This window comes from Danio rerio, chromosome 15 (assembly GCF_049306965.1).
Source record: "Danio rerio strain Tuebingen ecotype United States chromosome 15, GRCz12tu, whole genome shotgun sequence".
NCBI lineage: Eukaryota > Metazoa > Chordata > Actinopteri > Cypriniformes > Danionidae > Danio > Danio rerio.
Genome location: NC_133190.1, coordinates 25,515,740 through 25,542,120, shown reverse-complemented (window position 1 = coordinate 25,542,120; position 26,381 = coordinate 25,515,740). Strand labels below are relative to the sequence as shown.

General features: G+C 36.5%; 1 protein-coding gene across 8 annotated transcripts in view; it reads right to left on the bottom strand.

The window, feature by feature from the left end:
- grik4 (glutamate receptor, ionotropic, kainate 4) overlaps window positions 1–26,381 on the bottom strand; it is a 647,232-nt gene that overhangs the window by 113,493 nt on the left and 507,358 nt on the right. For all 8 annotated transcript variants that reach the window (XM_073923686.1, XM_073923682.1, XM_073923683.1 and 5 more), the window contains 3 exons: window positions 20,158–20,319; window positions 15,033–15,185; window positions 14,564–14,668 (listed from right to left, as the gene is read on the bottom strand). In XM_073923686.1, the coding sequence (XP_073779787.1) occupies window positions 14,564–14,668; window positions 15,033–15,185; window positions 20,158–20,319 (420 nt within the window). The remainder of the gene's footprint in view (window positions 1–14,563; window positions 14,669–15,032; window positions 15,186–20,157; window positions 20,320–26,381) is intronic.

Below are 26,381 nucleotides of genomic sequence, written 5' to 3'. Positions count from 1 at the left end.
CAGGGTGTCCTGAATTAAAGCACATTCTCTTGAAAATATTTACTCATCTGAACAGTGTTTTAGCATGCAGGCAAAGAAGAAACGCGTGGGTGAAGATGTTTAATGGGCTCTCTTTATGAAGATGACTGCTGGAGCTTATGGCAGAAAACATGGAAAAGCCACGGGGAATGTCAGGCCTGCTAAAGCTGAAGCCGAAACTGAGGTGACCTTAATGGCGCACATCTACTCGCTCTAATGATGTGCTAACTGCTTTAGACAGCACTAAGACAAATGTGTTCAAGTCACTGCCCCTAAAAAAACTGCTTCTTACAGTAAACCGTGGCCATCATATGCTGTGGACAGGTGGGACTTGTGGCCAACAGTTTATTATTTAACAGCTCACAATAGGGATGTGTGAATTATTGTCTAAAAATGCAGTGAAAGGCAGGTTATTTTGTACACTGGTGTTATAATTAGAGGCATTTGTTATTTTGTTTTGCTGTGTAGTTGATTTTTGTAGAAGGAAAAACAACAAGCGATGCTCCAAACTATTGCTTTTCCAATATGTTACAAATGTTGCAAATCCGTTCTATTGAATCCCAAAAGGAAATATGTAATCAGAAGATTCCAACTGTTGTACATCTAGGTACAGAGACAATGTTGAAAATAAAAACCAATCTGATTTGGGGGATAATTGTACATCTAGTCTGTTGTTCTCCCAGAATAAAGTCTGACAGGCTTATCTGGATTTCTTATTTGTAAAAGTGAAAGGCTTCATTCTGCTAAAACAACCAGCTAAATGTACATTATCCTGCTTATTACATGACTGCTAGCCACAAAAGTAAACAATTAGATATGAAACATTAATTTGAGCTGTAATAATTTACTATTTACTCTTTTATTAAACAAAGCTTCTAGAAAGAAAAGCAGCTGGATGCAGCAAATAACATACTTTAAGATGGCACTAAACAGTGAAGGACAGCAGGGTGATATATTTTCACTATTTATATGTGGACAATTTTGAGGAATGTAAACAATCACAATGGTCCTAATGTATTTCCTGTTTTATATTTTTAATTTCCAAAGCTTCTGGGAATTCAAAAAGGTCCACACATTGAAAAATAATGTTATGATACCTGTTTTAACATGACAATATGATTGAATTACCTCTTGTTACAGTTATGTTATATTATGATAACAAGCAGAAAATGTTTAAGAACCAATGACATTACCACACTGAAATGGTCTAAATAAACACACAAATATTTTTTTAATAGTCAAGCTGTTTTGATACATGCTTGACCTATCAAAGTCAATTGTTCCAGAGACCTGTGAAATAAAATAAAATAAATTTAGAAAAATGGTTGTTAGCATAATATGTACATGTAAGTTCAAATATATAAGATCTAATACATATCTAATATATATGGCCATGTGAACATACAATTAGGCTGCTTTCACACTTGGTTCGATTGTTTGAACTGAACCCAAGTTTGATTGTCTACCCTTGCCACCGCCTTGAAAGGTTTGTGTTCACACCGTCCTTTTTCCTTCTGAACCCTGGTATGCTTGCATCATCAAGCTGCTGTTTTGTGTACAGCTGTTGCTTGATGATGGCCATGAAAGCAAAGCGCCTGTAGGAGATGTCCGCATTTTACAGTCATACTTTTACTAAATCTTTTGCTTTTGTTACCAACAACAAACACAGAGAGGATTCAGAACATCCCACAATGTCTGCAGAAGTCATTTTTAGTGAAGACAAGCAGACATTATCACAGATTGCACTGGGCCAGTCCCGCTTGTCCCCAAGGAAAGTGATACCCAGACATACACATATGAATTAACATTATGAAAACTAATGTTTGTTTTTCAGTTGGTGGTTCACTGCCGTTATTTAGTACGATTGCATTCATTTCAGAAGTGAATTGCAACAGAGTGGGGTGAACTGTACCCCAGAGTGGCGTGCGCACCCGAGTTCAGAAGACACATTCACACTAGCAAAAAATCCGTACTCAGACATCAAACGAACCTGGGTGCCGACCAAAAATGCTAATGTGAAAGCACCCTTAAAATGAAAAGCTATACATATAATATTTGTACATATTTGTAATTTCAATATAATTTTATACTGTATATGTGAAATCCAAATATGAAATTGTTTGACATCATTGTAATTTGCATTTATTGCAGTATATCAGATTTCTATGTGGATCTATCCATCCCGTTCAGTAAATCTTTACCAAAGAACCAATTGAATTATATTATCCATAATTTCACTATTACAGCAAAAAACTGTAATAGTGGAAAAAAAAAACACGTTCCAATTTATGTATTCACCAATCTGAAAATTTCCATAAAAGTCACCTTTGTGCAATAGAATGAAAAACTCTTTATTTCTGCCTTGAACACAGCAGCTTTTTTCCTGACTGTTTTTATATGCATTAATAACACACAAACACACATATTTTTTTACATATACATGTACATATTTTTTATATGTATCAGTAAAAACTAATTTTTTGGACAGTTAAAATAGTGTTTGGGACATTTTACATGCTGCAAAACAGGTACAGGATGACACTATATGTCTGTAACAAATCGAAAACATAAGACATAAAAGCTAAAATGTGAAATATAATGTAAAAAAAAAAAAAAAAGAAAGAAAAAAAAAAAAATATATATATATATATATATATATATATATATATATTAAAAAAAAAAAAAAATATATATATATATATATATATATATATATATATATATATATATATATATATATATATATATATATATATATATATATATATATATATAAATCAAATAAACATGCAAAAAACATAAAATAGAACCTTTCATACCCCTAGAAAAAAATTTCAGTATTTCAACATGACTAATTCCATCCAATGGCCTTGAAAATCAATGACAAATGTAGTTATTTATTAAGTTAATTTGAGCACTTAAATTAGTTGTCAAGATTTAAAACATCTTCAGATCACTCCTTAATGACTTAATTAGAGCTTTATAAAAAAATAGGCTTTTAAACCGCTCTTGAAATTACTAATAATTCCTCCACCTATTTTTTTTTTACATAGGTTACATTGTTTATGTCAGGGCCAGGAAAGTTCAGTCCTTGAGACCCGCAGTGATGCAGAGTTTTAATCTGGCCATGATAAAAACTCACCTGCCACTGCCGCTTTCTAGTAAAACACAGAGTTTGATTAGCTTGTTAAGGCGTGTTTACTTGGGGCTCTATTTTGACGATCCATGCGCAAAGTGAAAAGCTCAGGGCGCAAAAGCATTAAGGATGTGTCGGAATCCACTTTTGCTATTTTAAGGATGAAAAATCTGATTTGCACCGTAGTGCATTGTCTAAATTTTTCTTAAATTCTAAACTGTTAAAGTCTAAATTATTTTCTTAATAAGTTTTAGGTGTGTTTTGAGAATAAACCAATCAGAGTCTCATCTCCTATTCCCTTTAGGAGTCAGTTGCGTCGCGCCATAGCGCATTTGCTATTTACATGACGGACCTTGTAAGTGGAATAACTGAGCGTTTCACTAACAAGAAAACAGTTAAACAGACCATCTACTGCCTGAGAATGAGAGATGAGCCTCCTCATTATTTACTTTCACTTTCAATCTCGTGAATAAGTGTTGTACACACATACATACATTAGCCTATAAATAATTAATTTCGTTTGTTATGCGCAAAGGTTTGTTTCAAAACTATTTCTAAATTTAGTTATAATTTCCAGCAAACGAATAAATGAACAATAATAAAGAAGTGTGTTCAAAAAACTGAGTTATATCCAAGTACACATGCTATGCCTCATATGGTCTAAAACCTGACAGGTGAGCAAATCTAAGCCTGTTTTTAATAAAACAAATATGCATATGCATATAATAAATAATACGGCTAATAATAATAATAAAATTATACAAAAGCAAATTGTTATGAATACACTAAAAAAGACCCCCGAGATGAAAAAGACATAAAAGTATGGATTTTATATTTATGTAGGCTAGAAAATAATATGTTTTTAATCCTATATATTTATATCCTATATATATCCTTATTATATCCTATATATATATCCTTAATATTAAATTATTTTTCATATGTAAAGATATTTGCTTATTGCTGTGCATACTGTCTGTATTAAGCAATGTGTAAGCAAGGTGCACAACTAACGCGCTCTGCACTGGACTTTAGACTGGATTTGTTCTGGTCTATTGAACTGTCTATTAAAATTTCTCAAAATAACAATGCAACAGCAATGCGCCGCAACACGCCTCCTTTTTTAGACCAGAACGCCTATGGGCGCACATACGAGCGAAAATGCATTTGCTATTCAAACAGCGTGGTGTAAAACGTCAAAATGACTCTTGCACTAAGCTAAAACTAGCAAACAACAATTGCGTCGTGCCTTGTGCCGCATTGCACCAGGTGTATGATAGGGCCCTTGGAGTGTTGGAGGAAAAATCAAATTTGCTTACAATGTACTCTGGTTTATGGCTAATGTTTAATCCTAGCATTATCACATCAATTAAAACAGAAAAACAAAATTAAAACAAAATTACAACCACCTAATTAGCATTCATCATCTAAATATTCATAGTTTTGTGACAGCACAGCCTCTTAACTACTTTAAAAAACACATCTCTGCTGAATAGAGAAATTAATAACTTAATAACTATGCAAGCTCAAAGCTGCCTTTTTAAAATCTACAAAGCAAAATACATGCTTATAAAAAAAGCTAAACTAAATCTGTTATGACAGTCTGCAAAAAACCTCTGCTGTATCTTTGAGGCTGCATGAGCTCTGATTTCGCCAGCAGTGCTTTTCCATTTGAAATGCTGTCAGTCACTTACACCACCATTTATTATTGACCATTTGTTACTGTGTATCGTCCATTTAAGAGCTTTACCCGATCATTATACACAGAAGCCAAGCTTCCAGGTGGGACAAAAATACATTGATTTAGAGCCCAATGTCCAATAATGTTTAGAACCTTTTGTACAGTGAGCATTGATCTTTGTGCCATTAAAATCAAGTTTTCAAATATAAGCCACAGATTCCCACTGATGAACAACTTTAAAGGCTCTTTATAGGCCACGTCTCCTCTGACATCTAGAGGCATATTCATGCAGAAAATCTGAACAAAAAGCCTAACTCTACTTGAACTCCACTTTCATTCACTTGAATATTGAGATATACTGAGACAGAGAAAGAGATACAGAGAGAGAGAGAGAGAGAGAGAGAGAGAGAGAGAGAGAGAGAGAGAGAGAACCATAGCATAACAGACAGAATCCAAGGGGTTTTCAAACTGTGGGGCACACCGCACCAGGGGGGCGCCAGCACCTATTAAGGGGGACGCAAGACATTGAGGCGTGCACTCATGTTAGATCCACATCTAACTATCAGGCACCTGTACAGTTAATGCGTTCGAGTAAAACATATACAAATAAAATGGACCAGGTACTTTTTGAAATGAATGACGGTGAATGAAATTACTGTAAAACCGGTGAGCCATCAGACAAAATAGTGCCCTTCTGAATCAAATCAGCAGGATGTTAGTGATCTTTCACACTGATATGTTGACATGGACAACTGTGATCTAGTTATTTGCCTTAATGGACAATAATATAATTAAGGTGTTTACGTGAAGTAAACACGTGATGTTCATGTATGTTCATGTAAGTTCATGTAAGAGGTTCATGTAATTTTGGGTGACTTTAACTGCAGTTTGGCTGTTTCACGTATTAGACGCAAATAAGGAGTAGGGACTGGTGGAAGAGTGTTATTGAATTTAATAATGCACTTCGAATGAAAAAAAAATTTTAAAAACGCTTTTCGTGATGTGGATGTCTGCCATCCTTTACTGACAGCCGTGTGTGAAAATATCCTATCAGAAAATATGGCGAAAAGTCCTACATGTCAGTAAACGTTTGATTGCTGTGTTTACTTCAATAATGACACTAATATATGCATACTCCGTCATAATTCCATTTCTGCTTCTGCTTCTGCGAGTGAAATTGGCCAAACTTGGTGTGTCTTAAAAGTTTGAAAAACCCTGTGCTAGACAATAGACAGACAAAAATACAAAAAAAAAAAAAAAAATACAACATAAACCTGTTTAAAGGATAGGATGATAAAAAAATAATATAAATAATGATAGAAAGTAAGTTTTTTCTCAGTGGCTTTGGTGCATTTCTCACAACACTATTTACATTTGCACAACGGTTAATGCATTTCTCGAAACAATTAGTACAAACTGCAAAAACGTGTCACTTTATTAAAATGAATAGCTCATTCCTTAAAAGCAAGTACTCATGTCAATAAAAGTGTCAGTGTCATCTAGAGTTACATACAGGAACATACTTAGGTCTGTAAATCATTTATGGAATTGTTAAATTTAGAAGACATTTTCAGAAAAAAACAAAAATGCCAAAATTAGCTTGACAGAATTTGACAACTAGCTCAACATTTTTCTATGTAATGACTCAAGTAACGAAATGAGGACTATTAGTTTTATATAGAATGACTATTAAGCATTCACAAGTTTAGACAATTTTGACTGACAAGACATAAGCAAGTGATAACGTTATCAAACAGTAGAGAGTTGTATGAAAGCCATTGATGCATGTCAAAAAAACATTTGCGATTTGTTGGAAGGAATGAGAAAATTAGTTTACATAATAAGTAATGCTTAATAAAATGAAATGTCACAGGGAGAAGTATTGATCACATGAAAAAAGAGAGGTGTAGAAAGGCTGTAAAAGCCCAGACAGCAGCTGAAATCTCTCAGTACTTATTCAGCAACCCTCTGCCTTTCGTCATTGTAAACGAATATTAACTGCTTCAGTCCAACATCTACATTATCTGGATGATGAAGATAAACAAGAATAGGCATTTCAGCAAGAAAATGTTCCAAAACACAGGCAATCACCTGAATTGAATCCATTAGAAAAAACAAAATAAAAATCCGATTTGATAGACGAGACCCACACCATCAATATTTTTACAGTCTGTGAAAAATTCACACCTGAGCAACTCATGTGACTACATTTTACATATGAGAGGTTGTCATCAACAAAAAAAGCCTTCTATATAAAGTATTAAATACATTTCAGTAGTTTAGAACTTTCTCCTTGTGTCATTTCATTGTTATTTCACATAACTAATGTTTCAGATTTTTTTGTTTTTGTTTTTGTTTTTGTCTTTTGTTTTATTTTTATTTTGTAATGAGCCAGACAAAATCTGGTTCACTTCCACGTCAACAGCTCCTTTTGAAAAATTATTTACAGGAAAAAAAATATGAGGTGTTCAATACTTTGTCACCTTAAAATTAAAATAAAAATGAAGAAAAGTTGTATCTGACATTTTGGTCAAAATTGAGTTATTGACATATTCTTATTAAATGACAACTTATTAATATTATGCGATGAAGTTGTTTACATTTTAAGATTTAAAAAATCAAAAACAAATGTTACACACATACTGTTTGCAATGGAATGCAAAAACTTTGAAGCTCAATATCTCAGAATCATTCAGAACGCAGATAGAACCTTATAATTCCAAGTTGACAACTTATTTTCCCTACTGTGGATGTATGTCTTGTTTATAGCAAGGCAACTCAACAGACTTATTTTTAATTTTTTTGCCAGAATCTGTTATTTCAGAGAGATCTCTTGATTAAAATAATTTCCTGAAGTGTTATTGCCCAAATCACTGAATAATTAGAACACTTTTCATAACCCAGAAGCTCATCACCATCCATCCATGTGCCTAAATCTTCCTCAAATTTGACTGAGAGTGTTGGCAGAGTGTAAAATAACCAGCAACGTGTGGAAAGATTAAATAAGCTCTCATTAACCAGTCTTCTTTAAGCGCTGGCACATGGTGGGCACTGGCATGACTGCTTCAGTGACACCTGCGTAAAAAAGCGCAGCAGCCATCTTGTCATTCCAGCTGCGTTCAATATACATCTTTCCAGCAGAAGCTGATGTGAAATCGCAACTCCGGTCGAGTGCGGCACAGTTCACATAAGCGAGATGCTTGCCAGAGAAATTCAATTTAGATGTGCCAATAATGTGTGGTGGTCCGCCTCATTCTCCTCCCTCCATACCAGTTTCCAGAAGGAAAGCGTATGTACACATGTGGGCCAATCTGTGCAATGCCCGCTGGGTAGGATCAGCTCTGCCAACTGCTCCAGGACATGATGGATAAATCTAGACTCAATAGTACTGTACTGCTTTCCGTCTCACTCTCTCTCTCGCTCTCTCACACAATCTTTTGTCCAGCATTTCTGGGAAGATTCATAGATTCCCAGTAGGAAGGTGTTGATATAGCAGCCTCAAGCATCTGTCAGTATATAATGTGGAACGCATGTGCATTGGTGAATGTGTGCGTATGTCTTTGTATAAATCCTGGCAGCTTCACTGAGACTTGTTGCCAAGGCATCCGAATACCTCTAATAGCTGCTTATCTGAGACAGAGTGTTGAGGAGGCATTCTGCTTTAAATACCGCCGTTTATGCATGGAATAAATCAAACATAAAAACAGACTGAATGCCATCGCATAAATGTTTGGCTTCCATTTATGTACTTTACAATGGTATAACCTTTTCCATCTTGGGTGTTTCAATATTTTGCAGAGCTATGCTAGCTTATACAACAGTTCTGTCTGGTTCCTGAATCTGATTGGCTGATAGCCGTGCGATATTCTGCAAATAACAGCACTCATACCGCCACTTAACCATTCACGCAGAGTACACACTACAGTTTGACAAATATATTACTGCTGTTGGACAACATAATGTAATTTTGAGGCTTTTTTTAAGAGAGAATGTAATTGCTTAGATTGTTATTTTTAAATATGTATAATTTCTCAGAGACAGCGCATCGGCGGCCATTAGCCTTTCATTAAGCAGAGCAAAACGGTTGAAGTTGTCCATCCACAAGTTGGTGACAGAGATAATAAGCTTAAAATGTGAGCAAAATCAGCTGTTTTGTCATCACTTTAGACATTACACCAGAGTATCATTCAAATACTAGCTCTAAAAGTACATTTGTGAAGTAGCGACGATTTTTGCTGTTCTGACATCAGCTACAGATGTGAATGAATGCCAGAAGAAAGTAGTTCCTCATAAAAAAGTTTTTTAGACTCGTGTATGATTTTATTTTTATATACAAGATTATGGAGTCAAACTGTTGTATAAACACAATATCACACTCGTAGCAGTGTGATATGGCTGTATATTATTACTGGTGGGTCACTAAGGTGTGCAGCCTTGTGTCAACAAACGCCTCCCAGCAGTGCCAATATACAGCCATATTGCACTGCTACGAGTGTGATATTGCTCATATAAGCAACACCAAACCCACTCGTTATCTCTCTTTTCTTCTGGTTAGTCCCTGCTTTGTCAGGGGTGACCACAGCGGAATGAACAGCCAAATCCTCTGTCATTTTGTTTTTGTTTTACACAGAATATTCAACACCAAACCATAAGCATAATTTCTTTTTTCATATTTTACTGTAGCCTATATGTAACCATGGACCACAAAACCAACCATAAGTGTCATTTCTTTAAATGTAAAATTTTTAAATCTCCTGAAATCTGTATGAATAAGAATAAGCTTTTAGTTGATGTATACTTTATTAGAATATGACAATATCACAAATACCACTGATTTAGTACTTATTATCACATGATTATTAAGGAAACTATAATATTGTTAATATGAGAGTGTCACGATAACCAGCAATCTAACCCTCATAGATCGCTGGAGAAAATTCACTTTCACTCGGACTACAATTCTGCCACCGTATAAACAACAACTCCCTTCAGGCACCACACAAACACACCTGTCCCGGTTCTCTATTATTACACACTCACACAGCTGGGAGCTACTAAAACTGATTACATGGACCATATAAACAGCACACACTTACAGACATTGCTGAGTCTTGTTGGAACATTATGAAGCATTTTTCGTATTTAGTTTTGACCCTCACCTTGTTTTATTGTTTATCCTGCCTGTTGCCTCTATCGACCATTTGCCTGTTCTCTGACTATGCTTCTGGATTTCCCTGTATGTTACCGTTTGCTCCTGATTGTGACCATTGCCTGCCTGACCATTCCCTGTGTGTTAAAGAACTGCACGTGGATCATCAACCTTGCTGTCCAGCATAATTGCATTACAAAGAGCACGTTTTAAAGCAGCTTTTATTTTCATATTGGTTGGAGAAATGTAATGGGTTGAATTGAACACTGTATCTAGTAGAAGCTTAGTTATAATAAGTCATAATATATTAAGCCAGCATAAAACATACTTTAGAAATGTTAAAATAAGGGTTATTTTAAAATCCGGTCAACATTCAGAATGGCCAATTTTAACTTGATTAATAAACACAAATCCAGCTAATATTAATATCTCTTAAAAGATTTAAAAAGTGAAATTTTGGCCAACTATAAAAACAACAACAATTTAATGAATATTTTGAAGACAAAATTCTGTAGAGCTAGTAACTAAATAATTAATCGAGGCTGCTTGAACTCCTTGAACTTTTGTCTTCTGCATAAGCTGAATATAAAAACCTCTACTTTTCTTTCCTAAATGAAATAGTTCACCCTTAAAATGACACATTTGTCATAATTTACACCCCCTCATGTTGTTTTAAACCTGCAGCCTGTTCATTCTCCTGTTGAACATAGAAGATGAGTCAAAATATCATTCAAAAAACATATCAAAATATAGAATGTTATGTTCCACAGAAGAAAGATTTTTGCTTGAACAATCCCTTTAAAAACTGAAGAAATGTGACAGCACTGTAGCTCATTCGTACTTATATAGCACAATGTATGATGTAATATAATATTAAAAAAGCTGTGTAAACAATGCAGTAGACTAGTACATCATCAAAAGTTGCTGCTATATATTTTTTCACACAGATTCTCATTAAATGTAAAACAGCCTCAGCTTGGATTTGTGGCTGAATGGGTATCATTAAGGGAAACATGCATCGCAAGCTCTGCATAATGCTCAGTCTTTTACAACAACACATAGAGAACAACAAATAGAGAAAATGATGAGCAGAGGCGAGCAATGTTAGGACAGCGGGGTGACATTCGCCTGAACTTTGCCGTCCAGCTGGACCGCACAGCCCCGCTGAAAGAGCCGGCCAAGGGAAGCGACAGATGCATTACATCAAATTGAGACAGCGGATATTACTCTCTAGAAAAACAGTGACGTCTTTGTGAAACTAATATGGTTGGGTGCGAGCACCAGCTGCCAGCCCGCTCTCTGCTGTTATGCCTGGAATAGTGAACAAAGTGGCCTTCGACTGTCCATCTGTCCATCACGAATCACAGAGCTCTCCCAACGCCATCGGTTCATGGAGAAAGTTGACAGTGTTTCAAAAGGTTAAAAGAGCAATAAAAAAAGTATGTGAGTGACACAAGGTGACGGTCAGAGAGGCTGTGGAAATGCGGTGTCACTCAGAAAGCTGCCTGGTGTTTGACAGCATTGGCTTCTACTCTCGCTCTCTCTCTCTGACATGTACAGAAACAGTCAATGCTAACAACACTCAGCCGTCAACTCGGTTTATCCTAAATGGCTGTTTTAAGTTGGAAAGCGATCTGACTGTGCTGTTGGATGTATAGCTCCGGGCAAAACTAGACAACTTATTCACCTTCAGAGATTGCAATGTGACAATGGATGGAAATATTTATTCTCTGATGATCGCATATCATTTTAATTATTTGAGTAATTTTGCTATAAAAAAGCACAGTATGTCAAACTATATTTTATGGCAGTGGATAAAAAAACATTTATATTCTTTTGGTCTTTGTCAGGTAGTCCTTTTTGAAAAATAAATAGGGCACATCTTCAGAAAGAGGATCTTTTAGAGGATTCTTTAATAATCTTGCTTTTCAAATACAGTGCACCTGGAAAGTATTCATAGCCCTTCACCTTTTCCACATTTTTTTTTGTGCAGCCGTATTGCAAAATGGATTCATTTAATTTATTTCCTTAAAATTCTACACACAACACCCCATAATTACAATGTGAAAAAAGATTTTTTTGAAATTTTTGCAAATTTATTAAATATAAAAAACCTAAAAAAATCACATGTACATAGGTATTCACAGCCTTTGCTCAATACTTTGTTGATGCACCTTTGGCAGCATTTACAGCCTTAGGTCTTTATTAATATGATATAAACAAGCTTGGCACACCTGTCTTGGCACACATCCATAGTGAGTCTTTTTTAATAGTGAGTTATAATCACATAAAAACATTAAAATGTTGCAAATCTTTCTGTAATCATAGTAGTGCTGTGTGTTTGTTTAACCCTTTGAGGTTACATGCTTACAGACTGACAGGGCTCTGCTATGCGTGAGGCCAGCAAACACGACGCAGCTTTCAGCTAAGATGAACACAGTTTCCATAAAAAGGTCTATGGTTCTGCATACAATGACTTTGGGCTCTATTTTGATGGTCCATGCGGTAAGTGCAGGGCGCAAAAGCTATTAGGGCGTGTCGGAATCCACTTTTGCTAATTTAAGGATGGAAAAATCCGCTTTGCGCCGTGGCGCATGGTCTAGAAGGGTTGAGCTTATTTTCTTAATGAGTTATAGGTGTTTTTTGAGAATAAACCAATCAGAGTCTCATCTTCTATTCCCTTTAAGAGCCAGTTGCATCGCACCATAGTGCATTTGCTATTTACATGACGGACTTTGTAAGTGGAAAAACTCAACGCTTCACTAGCAAGAAAACAATTAAACAGACCATCTACAGCCTGAAAATAATGGATGAGCCTCCTCATTATTTACTTTCGCTTTCACTCTCGTGGATATGGAAACGTGTGGTACGCATAGACATTCATTAGCCTATAAATAATTAATTTCGTTTGTTAAGCGCTAAGATTTGTTTCAAAACTATTTATAAAGTCAGTTATAATAACTGGTCAACGAATAAATGAAAAAAAATAAAGAAGTGTGTTCAAAAAAGTTTTATCCAAATACAGATGCTAAGCCCCATATGGTCTAAAACCTGACAGGTGGTCAAATTTAAGCTTATTTTTAATAAAACAAATTTGCATATGCATATAATAAATAATACAGCTAATAATAATAATAATATTATACAAAAGCAAATTGTTAAGAATAAACTGAAAAAGATCCCCAAGATGAAGATGGCATGAAAGTATGGTTTTTATATTTATGTAGGCTAGAAAATAATATGTTTTGTAATATTTTAATCCTTAATATTTATGTCTGATATATCCTTAATATTTAAATTCTTTTTTATATGTTAAGATATTTGTGTATTGCTGTACATCCTGTCTGTATTAAGCAATGTGTAAGCGAGGCGCCCGCTAACGCGCTCTGCGCTGGACTTTAGACCGGCCTTTTTCTGGACTATTGAACAATCTATTATAGTTTCTCAAAATAGCAACTCACCAGCAATGCCTCCTTTTTAGGTCAGAGCGCCTATGGGCGCACATATTATCGCAAATGCATTTGCTTTTTAAACAGAGTGGTGCAACACTTCAAAACAACTCCGGGGCCAAGCTGAAACTAGCAAACAACTGTTGCGTCGCGCCTTGCGCCGGTTGTATGATTGGGCCCTTTATCTTGCTTGAGTTTATGACGGTTTCATTTTACTTCAGGATGCATCAATGCTGCTCTGTAGGTATATTGAAGACATTCATAAATGTTCCTAAATGTAATAAATGTTGGAGACATACTCATTACATAAACACACTAAATCGCACTACAACAGTGTTTATTTGAGAGTACACAAGAAAATCTGCGCTTGAGCAGCATAAATTTGAGGGCGTGTAAGAAGTTTTGAGCACGAACAGAGGAAATCAGAACGCAAGCAAAGGGATTTGCATGCTTGTATTACATAAATGCGATCTCGACTTGTAATACTACACTCACGACATTTGACATTGACATTGACATTCAAAAAGCAGCATAGGTAACTGGAACATCTGTGTAAAAGACCTGCTACCACGGCTGGAAAAAAAATATCCTAGAGGAACCATTGCTTATGATTATAGTTTTCAGCCTTTGCGCAAATGAGCCTTTATAGATTTGAAAGAATGCAAAGGTGAATAAATTTTCACTTCTGGGTGAACTAATCCTTTGAAATTCACCCCAAACAGTTGCTTTTTGTTTCTTAATAGCAGATGGCACACCTGCAAAAGCCCCCACTTCAACAATTCGATCAACATCCAAACCCACCAATAAAAATCACAGGAGCACGAAAGTGCTAATTAACTATAATTTCATCAGGATCAGCCATGGCCATCACTGCTGGGCGCTTTGAAAACCACTGTTTCTTTTCTACACATTTCAGATGAAGCATTCTGACTGAAAACAAAACACACACACACACACACAAAACCCACCAACAACAATGTGCTTTCAGAGGATTACTCAACCTTTACATCACATCTATGCAACCGTGGACAGGAAATCTCATTGTGTTCCTGGCAGTCGCAAGCGTAAACACAGATAATGGCGAGTTTTACCTCTGGCTGATAGGGCGATGTCGCCGAGAGTTACTTTACCTGCCTTAGGCCATCCCTGCTGTTCTGCATGATCCGCAGGGCATAGTTCGAACGCTGGCCTTTGCTGTTGAACTCGATGTGGCCTGTTAGACCTTCCAACTCTACCTATCCACAGAGAGAGCGAGAGAGAGAAAGACACATGTTAACGCCTGAGGATATTACGCGATTATAGCCACACATAAGACTTCAGTGCTGTATCGATTTATAGAGCTACACGGACAACACAGCATTTGCAGAAGCATGCTATAGATCGCCATACGTCACGCATAGGATGATGCCGTAATGACAAGCTGACGCTCGTTAATCTTTAATGGCTGACTGTCTCAGATTCTGCTGAAGGCTGCAGTTCTGACAGGGGTTTTTGGGGCCGCTGTGGTACAGAGAGCGAAAAAACTAAATGATGAATGAGTCTGCAACGGCAGCAGGTGAGATGATTGGCAGCTGGTGGGCTCTTCCCCGCGATTCTTACCATCCTCAGGTAGTTCATCAGACTCGTGCCGTGCTCCCAGATCTTAGAGGACTTGCAGGAGAGCTGAGTGGCTCCTACGTTCTGGCTGCGGTTCAGCTCCTGCACGGCTGCCACCACCGTATGTACCGCATCAAACAGCAGCGCTGATGACAGCTGGAACACACACACAAAAACACACACACACACACACACACACACACACACACATATGGTAGTTTGAGGTTAGTAGGATTTGCAATGTTGCCTATATACTTATCAAGGTCAAATAATCTGCTAAATAAGTTATTTTAAAAAAAAACACAGTAAAACCTTTACATTTTTTAATGACAGAAATGCTTTTTTTATGCATTTCAATATTCACTATAACATAATACCTGGGAAATTCTTTAAAGAATTATCAACTATAAAATTATTATCAGGGCATCACAGTGACACAGTGGGTAGAATGATTGGCTCACAGCAAGACGGTCGCTGGTTCGAGCCCCAGCAGATGAGTTGGCATTTCAATTCTTTTGTGGAATTTGCATGTTCTCAGCCTGATTAATAAGCCGAAAAGAAACTGAATTAATGAATGAAAATTCATTCAATGAAAAGCTATAATCTTTATTTTTTTTAAATCATCAAATTCAAAACCAAACATTATTTATTTGAAACTAAAATCGTTCCAAATTTGATTAACTCTTGGGGCTCTATTTTAACCATCTAGACGTAAAGGCAAAAGCATTAAAGGCATTTAAGATACACTTTTGCTATTTTAAGGACGGGAAAATACGGTCTGTACTTTGGCGCATGGTCTAACAAGGTTGTGATTTTTCACTTAATAAGATATAGGTGTGTTTTAAACATAACAAGCATTGAACCAATCAGAGTCTTATCTCTCATTCCCTTTAAGAGTCAGTTGTGTAGCGCCATAACACATTTGCTATTTACATGGCAAACTTTGTAAGTGGAAAAACTGAATGCTTTACTAGGGAGAAAACAGTTAAACAGACCATGTGCAGCACAAGGATAAAGAATGAGCCTCCTCCATTAACTTCCATTTGACTCTCCAAAACCCCACAGATTGAAAAATCTAAGCTTGTTTTTATTAAAACAAATATAAATATTCATTCATTCATTCATTTATTTTCTTTTCGGCTTAGTCACTTTATTTATCAGTGGTTATCACAGTGTAATGAACTGCCAACTTATACAGCACGTTTTACGCAACGGATGCCCTTCCAGCTTCAACCCATCACTGGAAAACATCGATACACACTCATTCACACACATATACTACAGACAATTTTAACTTAACCAATTCACCTAAAGGGCATGTCTTTGGACTGTAGGGATAATCGAAGTACCCAGAGGAAACCCACGTGAACACGGGGAGAACATGCAAACTCCACACAGAAATGCCAACTCGTCCAGCTGAGGCTCGAACCAGCAACCTTCTTGCTGTGAGGTGACAATGCTACCCACTGCGCTACCGCACCGCTCAATATAAATATTAATTTAATTAAAAAAAAAATACTACTACTACTAATAATAAAATTATACAACCGGTAATTCAACTGAAAAAAGCCCCCCACCAGCTAAATTGAAGAAGGCGTGCAGGAAGTGGACATTAGACCAGCTTTTAGTTGATCATTGGCGGGGTCTACTTCAGTTTCTCAAAATAGCAATGCATCAATGCGCCTTAACACACCTCCCTTGTAGACCAGCATGCCAATTAGTCCACAAAGTGGCGCAAATGGATTTGCTATTTAAACAACTTGGTGCAAAACATGAAAACTACTGTTGTGCTGGTCTGAAAATAGCAGCAAATCGTGCAAAACACGTCTTGCACTTTATTGCACAAGGTGAATGATAGGGCTCTTGAATTGTGGTGTAATACAGTGCAATAAAATGTCATTTTTGTTTCTCTAATGCAAAGCTGAATTTTTATATAAACACCAAAAGTGTATAATATACACTACAAACCCAGAGCAGCAAGGATCTAATTTAAGCAATTCTGGATGCATTGGAGCATCTCCCTGACTTCACTGATGCTCAGAATCAGAGTGAATTCCTGTATGCATGTTTTAATATCTACTGGAAATGCTTCCAAGAAGAACTATAAACAGTGTGGCAGTAAAATAAAATGCTCAAAAAAGCACAAACTGTATGGACGAGTTGTTTGGGTGTGTGCACACGTTTGGCTATGCAGACTATAATTAAATCATTCGGACGCTGCATCATTGATCACTTCCTTTGGCCCTTCAGTCCCCTGAAACTGAATTACTGACCACTTTAATTATATCAGATGGCATGTTAATGCACTGCAGCAAAGGCTGTGAAGTTTCTCTTTTCTCTGACATCCATTACAGAGCTAAAACTTTCCAAAATGAGGATATGTTATGCAGCATTATGAAACCGTACAGCAATTTAGAAGGGAAGGTTGTGACAAAAATAGCAGTCTGTGTACATTTTGCTGCCTACGTTTTTTCTGCTTTCTGTATAAATATACCCCAGTGTAACTATTCTGGTCACATCCAACGAAACGTCTGCTGGCTGCGCTCATTAGGCCAGTGCAGAATGACAATGTGTGTGCGCTCACAGATACGCAGGTTGGCTGGTTAATCTCTGCTCAGACTAGCCAGTCTAGTCTTTACCTAATGAAGTCCAGGGTTTAATTATCAGAACGGTTAGTGTCTTCTATATCCAGCACATTAGGCTAAGCTAGTCGAGACTTTGAATTTCTAGGCCAGTGTGTAACACAGAGCTGTATCTCACTGAGGGCTTTCGACCTGTTCTCTCTCATCCGTCTGCCAGACTTACAAACCATCCTCTGATTAATTAAAGATTAGACCTAATTAAATGAGAATCGCAACCAGGGGTAGTTTCAAAAAAGCAGCTGGCATTTATATTCCAAGTCCCTATTATTGGAATACAAATATTTGTGTACTGTAAGTCAGATCAAGAAATGTGTTAACGATTGATCTTTGCTTTTTTCTTTTTAAATTCCCTGGATGTTTGACAGAGTACAAACTGGAACTGAGATCAGGAATAATACATTATACAGATGTTTTCATTTTGAAAGTGACGGAAATAAATTGGTCTGATGTGAATGTGCGGGGTGTATGTATTCCTTAGGGTTCGTGTGTGTGACTGAGTGTGATGAATTATACAGACATAGCCTCGGTTTCAAGGTAAGCAAGAGGACATGGGTTGCAGAGAGTACAACATTAATTAACAGAGCATCCTTGAAAGTTACAAATAAGTGACTTGATTCACAACATGAGTGAGAAATAAACATGGAAAAGGATTGATTGTAAAGGATAATTGTAATGGAAATTCATTTTTAGATGAGCTTTATATGTTAGAAACTTGTCTAAGACTCATTATTACATGTGTGTGTATCTGTGTTCTCCATATGTTCATCATAAAACCTATGTGTACATTTTTATAGATAACTGTATTTCTTTAGGTGAAAGCTTTTTCATTATCCTAAGAAGGATGTGTGGTTGTTATGAGCATATCGCACGAACAGCAGAAGACGCCTGACGTAATTGTAGATGAGGCCTTATTGGGAGTTGACCTCGTAAGCAGTACAAACCAGATAAAAGGGTGAACACACTTGGCTTTAGTATCTCACTCTGCAGAAACTGTTGTTGCTGTATGACTGTGATCTTCTTTATAAAGAATAAAACTTGTAAAAGACATCCCGGGTAAGACTTTGTTTCTTGACCACTGAGAGAGCCTCCTTAGAGAAAATGCCACTATAATAATTCACCCAAAAAGTTAGAATTTTAACATAATTTATTTAACCTTACCTTGTTCCAAATCTATTTATTTTACTGTAAAACCCCAAGTTTAATGCTCGGATGGAAATCCATGTTAATACTCCTTTCGTTAAAATTCAGATAAAAGATAAAACAAATAATTCAGATTGTGAAAATATGAAAATTCAGTTATCAGTTTTTCACATTGTTGAATAAATGTTTTTATAAAACAAATCAAGAAAAAAAAAGATCAAGGTCAAGTCAAGATGAAGGCTTTTTTATTAATACTCAGAGGTAAATCATTTCTTCCATAATACAGCTGTGGTTTGAATAGTTTTTTATGGTATTACTGTAAAAAAATAAAATAAAAAAACTCTATTCTAACCACAAAAGAAGAATAAATTAAGTGTTAGTAATACTATTAATATGTGTTATTAATAAATAATTATAACAATTAATTAAGTGTTTTTAAACTGCATTTGCAAATTTAATTTAAAAGGCACCTATGATGAAAATCATCTTTTGTAAGCTGTTTGTACAGAACTGTATGAGGTATAGTGTGTCCACAGTCATATTGGGGTGATATAAACACAGCAATTCTCTTTTTTAAAATTTCCTGATGTTAAAATAGGATCCAAATCCCTCCTATTTTGAGGCCCACCACAACGTGGCGTAAGAGTGCGGTTTCCCTGCCCACCATATTAATTGTCAGCTGCAAAAATAACATAGTCTCCATAGTAACGCATATAATCATATTAACAAGACAGGATGTGCGCAAAGTAACTGGGATTAAAAGATCTGTTCAGCTCACTGTGATCATCAATCATCATCAAATGTGATCAAGAATGAGTTTGTAAAGTGTAAAGCACTTTTAAAACAGTGCATGTTTGTAATTGTAAGAATTTACAATAGATTTACTGAACAATAAGTTAAATCTGCCTAAAATCTACTGTTTCATGAAGGAAATAAAAATATATATTCAAAAAGGTGGCAACACCAAAGTTTTAAAAATGGCAATTTATAAAATTAAAAAGGCTTTCAAAACAAAAACAATCCTGATAATACATTACAAAACAAAGAAACAAAAAAACAGCAACATACTGTGATAAACACTGTCTGATGAAAAAACGGTGTGTTCAAAAAATAACACGCCTTGTATCAGACTTTTAGTTTGATAAATTGGCATTTTTGGAGCTAAAGTGTTGCGGTCTATTTGAATATACATTATTGCACTTTTTGGCATTGTTTGACTGAGCACCCATTTAAAGTGATGTGTGTTCTTTAGTGTATTTTTTTATGAAGGAAACAAAATAAATGTTTCATTTTCGGGTGAACTATCCCTTTAACATTGATTTAATCTTTGAGTTTCTCTGCCTTACCGGTGTTCCTGCAAACGGTGCGTGATCACAGTTCTCCTGCCAGGATCGATTGAGGCTGAGCACAAAGTCCTGAAAGAAAGGATGTGTCCTGTTGAAGACTGAAAAGCCCACGATGTTGACTCGCTGATCAGCTAAATCGTCCAATCGTAGCAAAGAGAATTCCTGCAAGGAAAGAGAAAACGTTCAGGGTAATTCACCAATATGAGTGTTTCCTATCAAATTGCCAAGCTCAGGTCCCTTGTTGAGTCTAAACAACCTAACGATGCCCATAGGAAGTAGAACAATATCGTCAGGCTCATTAACAAGCACTGAGGTAATCCTGCCAATTCTTGGGACAAGTAATTCAATTCAGCAAAAGTTAATGCTTAGGAGAGCAAATCCCAGCAGCTATTGTGCTTCAGATCCCACGAGGGACACTTTGGAGATTGTGTGAAAGCGGGTGAGAAAAGGTCTGCAGTGTTGTCAGTCTGCGTCCCGGCACATGCAGTACATCAGCTGAAGGTTAATAGAGATGTCCCAGCACTTCCTTCTGACAGTATTACAGTCTATGACTCTGTCAGCGTCAATGGCTCAAGGGACACTGATGATGTGCGAAAGAAGAGGAGTTATGGAGCTAAATCCATGAAGTGGATAATATGAGAGGAGAGAACTGAAGAGACGAGACATGAAAAGACAGGATGAGAGGAGGAAAGATGAACCGAGAGTAGATGACAGAGAGAAGATCTGATGAGTAATAATGAGATAAAGTGAGATGACGCTGCAGACAGGATGAACTGAGGATGCAAAGAGAAGTCTAAATGAACAGAGATGAACTAAAACAAAACTTCAAAATAACCTTCTTTATTTGGATTGATAGTTCAATGAAGAACTTTAACATTGCATAAAGTTCACAAAAACGTTTTATTGCACTATAGGAGTTCTTTAAAGTCCATGCATGTGAACAGGAAGTTGCTGAGACTTTTATTTAAGTAAGTTAATGTAATATGTGACATGGTGGCTCAGTGCTTAGCACTGTCACCTCACAGCAAATAGGTCACTGGTTCGAGTCCCAGATGGGTCAGTTGGCATTTCTTTTGGGAGTTTGCATATTCTCTCTGTGTTGGCATGGGTTTCCTCTGGGTGTTCCGGTTTCCCTCACAGGTCCAAAAACATGCGCTATACTGTACGTAAATTGAATAAAATAAAAACTGGCCGTAGTGTATGGGTGTGAATGAGTGTGTATGAGTGTTTCCCAGTCCTGGGTTGCAGCTGGAAGGGCATCTGCTGTGTAAAACATATGCTGGATAAGTTGGCGGTGGCAACCTCGGATTAATAAAGGGACTAAGCCTAAAACAAATGAATGAATGAATGAATAAATGTATGAGTGTTGATGTACTTTCAGTAATTTAAAAAAAATACATTGTATAACTGCAGGTAAACTAATAATGATTTACACCTTTTGTAAAGCTGCTTTGGAAAGATAATTATTATGAAAAGCGCTATACAAGTAAACTTGAATTAAATAGCAAACTAATGGTAAGAGGGCTGTGATTAAGATTATTGTGTTTGAACCAATCAAAGTGAAGCAATTGGTCAGATTTTGATTTACAAAAACTGTTTTTTTTTTCAGTGGATTTACTTGCACCTATCGCCTCTCATTTAACACAGCAGTTTTACAAGTTCACTTAAAAAAAATTGCTATCAATATTGCCTTGTAAAAATTAACTAACAATTTGGTCAACATACAGTTCTTTATTTTAAGCACAATTTTACAAGAAAAGTAACTTACTACCTCCCTTCATATCTCAGATTGGTTTAAACCACAATATGGGCCTAATGTGTGTCTGTTGATTCACAGTTGCAGCGACTTTTTAAAAAAAAAATTTTTTCCCTCTCAAATGGCTGATCATACTGGTGTGACCTTAGATTTTTTTTGTGACACCATTGAGAAAATAGGTCACACATGCAACCAACTTGATCACACTCTAAAGCCCTGCATATTAATTATTCATCAAAAAATGTAAACATCAAACCAATGTACACTGGCAAAACAAAAATAACTAAGTAAATAATCCTCACATAACATTAGAATTTCCAAGACAAAATGTTTCTAAGAGATTAAATGACAGACAAGACTAGATAACACAAGACATAATGGACTGAGACTAGATGATTCAGAGGACTTTTTATTCATTCATTTGCTTTCGGCTTAGTCCCTTTATTCATCAGGGGTCGCCACAGTGGAATGAACTGGCAACTTATCCAGCATTTGTTTACACAGTGGATGCCCTTTCAGCTGCAAGCACCTTATTCAATACACCTATAGCCCATATGTTTACCTGTACCTATACCTATACCTGTGATTGAAACCAGAGCACCCAGAGAAAATCCATGTGAACACAGAGAGAATTTCACAATGAAAACTCTACACAGAAAAGCCAAACTGACCCAGCCAGGATTCAAATCAGTGACCTTCTTGCTGTGAGGCAACAGTGCTAACCACTGAGCCACCGTGTCGCCCTTCAGCGGACTAAGACAAAATGAGATGACACTAGATTAGACAATGTCCAACTAAATAAGATAAGCCTAAGTGAGAAAAGATGAGATGAAAGTGAATGTAACAAGTGTAGACGAGGAGAGATCAAATAAAAAGTAGTCAGCAGAAAAGGGAGACAACATGAGAGGAGATGAAATTGAGACAAGATGAGATGTGACTAGAAAAGTGAGAAGAACAGGTAAGAAAAAAGAAATATGAGATGAGAACAGATGAGAGGACAGCAGAAAAGGCAAGACACCAGATGACAATATTCAAAAGATGAGAGGAAACTAACCATGATCAGAAGAGACATAGAAAAAAGGTCAAATAAAAAGGCGTAACACAAAATAAGTTTTGAGTTAAAATAATCAGTGAAAGCTACAGTATACATGTATGCATGTAAGTACAGTATATAAGAAAGCTGTCCTTCATATTGGAACAAAGTTTGTGAAACTTGAGAGCAAGACACTAATGCATCTGCAAATGTAGTTTTTACAACCAATGTTCCTACTTTTTTTTTTTTACAATAAGACACAACATTGACCATTTCAAGAAGGAGGGTGCATCTTTTGTCTAAATCGGCTGAATGTGGAACTTGTGTTTACAAATTTATAATAATAGGGGCTTTATTTTAATGATCTAGGAACAAAGTCTAAAGCGCATGGTGCAAAAGTAGAAAGGGGGTGTCCAAATCCACTTTTGCTATTTTAAATACGGATACATACATTTTGTGCCCAGGCACATTGTCTAACAGGGTTGTGTTCATTCTCTTAATAAGTTGTGTGTTATGGGTGTGTTTTGAGCATTAACAAGCATTAAAACAATCAGAGTCTCCCATTCCCTTTAAGTGTCAATTGCGTAGCGCCATGGTGCATTTGCTATTTCTAAGGCAGACTTTACAAGTGGAAAAACTGAATGCTTCACTAGCGAGAAAACAGTTAAATAGATCATCGGCAGCGTGAGGATAAAGAATAAGCCTCCTCCATTCTGGCTCTTTACTTTCTCTTTACTTTACTTTTTCTCTTTACTTTACTTCTTTACTTTTGTGGATAAGGAAACGGTGTAGTACGCACTCCACTGAAGACATCCATTAGTCTACATATTTAATTCCGTTTGTTAAGCGCACAGATTTGTTTCAAAACTATTTCTAAATTAAGCCTTCGACATGATGAAAGCATAGAGGTTGTGGTTTTTTATTTATGTAGTAAATAACGATTTTTTAAATATTTTAATCCTTGTAAAGTTATTTGCGTATTGCTGCACATCCTGTGTGTATTAAGCAATACGTAAGCATTTGAGACCTGCAAAGGCGCATAACTAACAGACTTTAGACCAGCTTTCAGCTGGTCATTGGCGAGGTATATTTCAGATCCTCAAAATAGCAATGCACCACCAATGTGGCTTAACACACCTCCTTTATAGACCTGCATACCCATGAGTCCACAGAGTTGCATGAATGGATTTGCTATATCAAACAACGTGGTGCAAAACGTAAAAATTACTGTTGCGATGGTCTGAAAATAGCAACAAATCACGCCAAACTGTCCTGTGTCTTTTGCGCCGGGTGTATGATAGGGCCCTAAATGACATGAGACGAAGCTGAAAAGGACTAATGAATCAAAAAATGCTTTAAAACTGTATCTGCAGGAGGGGTCACTCAATGATCCACACACATACACACAGTAATAAAATCCCCCAGTCTTAGGCGAGCTAGCATGTAGCAAGACTGAAGCGCCGCAGATCAAAGATAACACAATCTTGCCCTCTCATTACAAACACAAAGCCAGACGAGGACAGCCACCCGGGCCATGAGTAGTGCACACCGCATAGGATTAAAGCCTTTGCCGAGAGGACAGGAAGAGAAAGGAGGGGAGCGCAATGTCATGGGAGTGCAGAGACAAAAAAAAAGCACCGCAGAGCTTCAGGAGACAGTTTGTTTCAGAGGAAACCCGAGGGAGAGAGACCGCTGAATCTTCTTGTAGATAACAGAAGCTATTCTTTTCTTGCTTTAGAAGTGGCTGAATCACAAAAGGATGACCATGTCTGTTTTTGACTTGAATAAAACTTGTCTTTTGCTCCAAAATAACATCCAAATGCATTCGGATCATCCTTTCGAGAAAAACAAGGCTGAAATTGTATCATAACAATAATATTAAGATGTAAAATGTAAAAATATCTACCACTTCCAGCACTAAAACATGTTATTAGAAACTCCCACACTCCACAAAGCTTTGAAATTTAAACGGTATTGAAAAAGTGTTCATAATATATCCCAATTCATTAGCAAGCAATTTTTGAAACACATTTAATGTTGCCTCAAGCTACAATTTGTAAACTCAAAAATGAATACATAAAGCGAACATCTAAATGCTGCTGCCATTAAATCACGGTGCTGCCTATATTGCTGCTTTATTGTAAATGGACTCGTATTGATTAACATATAAGAGTGTGTGAACAGTTGACCCTTTCTCCATCTGCACTCCCTAGTGCGGTCTGACAAGCCCGACGGGAACGGACCTGTAATTACTCTCCGAGCGCATGTTAATACTTCATTAAAACAGAGACAGTGTAAATGAGCCAGTCATTAACTGTGGCGCACTTTGGGCCACTCATACACGACACGGAAGGTCACCGAATGTCCCGCAGCATGTGTGGAGTGCGTGCATGTGTGATTGAGCAGACACTTCAGAACTTACTAAAATGAACCCAGTCTACTAATAGCATCATTCATTTACTCGTGCAATCTGGTTTAGCGCCTAATTTACTAATATACTATGCAAATCAGATAACAGCACACATTATGAACTCAAATGATGTGCTGTAACAGCGTCTTTATAGTTGAATAAAACTCTTTAAAATGGATTTGTTAACTGAAAAAGGCAACTAACTGAAATAAACAATCATTGCTTGGTTTGCAGTCAGAATTGACGTTTATGAAATTAAAAGACATTTAAGGCTTTTCTATTGTCGTGTGCTCATGCCAAAACACACAACCAGACACTTGACAAATTAACAATTTGAGTTCAAATTATTCAGATTAATGAAAAGAATTGCAAACTCAAGAGTTCCTGCTTACATCAGTGTGATCAATCGGTCACCGAAAGAACACACTGAATCGATCCATTGTAAAGGATGTATAAGCTAAAGACTTGCACTGTAAAAAATTATATGACACAAAGTCATGACAACTGTTTTTATGTTATTTAAACTTAATTTAATAAGTTAATCCAACTACATTTTTTAGCTATACAAAGTTTAACCTAATGTTTTTAGTCAGTTTGACTCATTAAAGTTGAGATGACTAGAAAAGTCAGTCAAATGTTATCACTCGATTGAATGGCTGTTACCAGTGGTTATCAGCTAATAGATATGGGCTACTGGTAGGCTCAGAATGCTGTTATCATCCATTCACATGGTTAATCAGCTATAGATCACATACGGCTGCGGCTGGAAGTTGACGAAAATTATTTCAATTATTTATTAAATTTCCCATTAATTGTAATTCATTAACGTCTACCCCAACCCTAAACACAGCTGTCAAAGTAATGTAAAATCAGATCTGGATCTTCAGTCCTGCCTATTAGTATAGCTGATTAATCATGTGGATGGATGATAACAGCCTTCAGAGCCTATCAGTTGGCACAGAAGGCCTCTACTGGCCCATATCTATCAACTGATAACCACCAATAACAGTCAATTAATCGAGTGA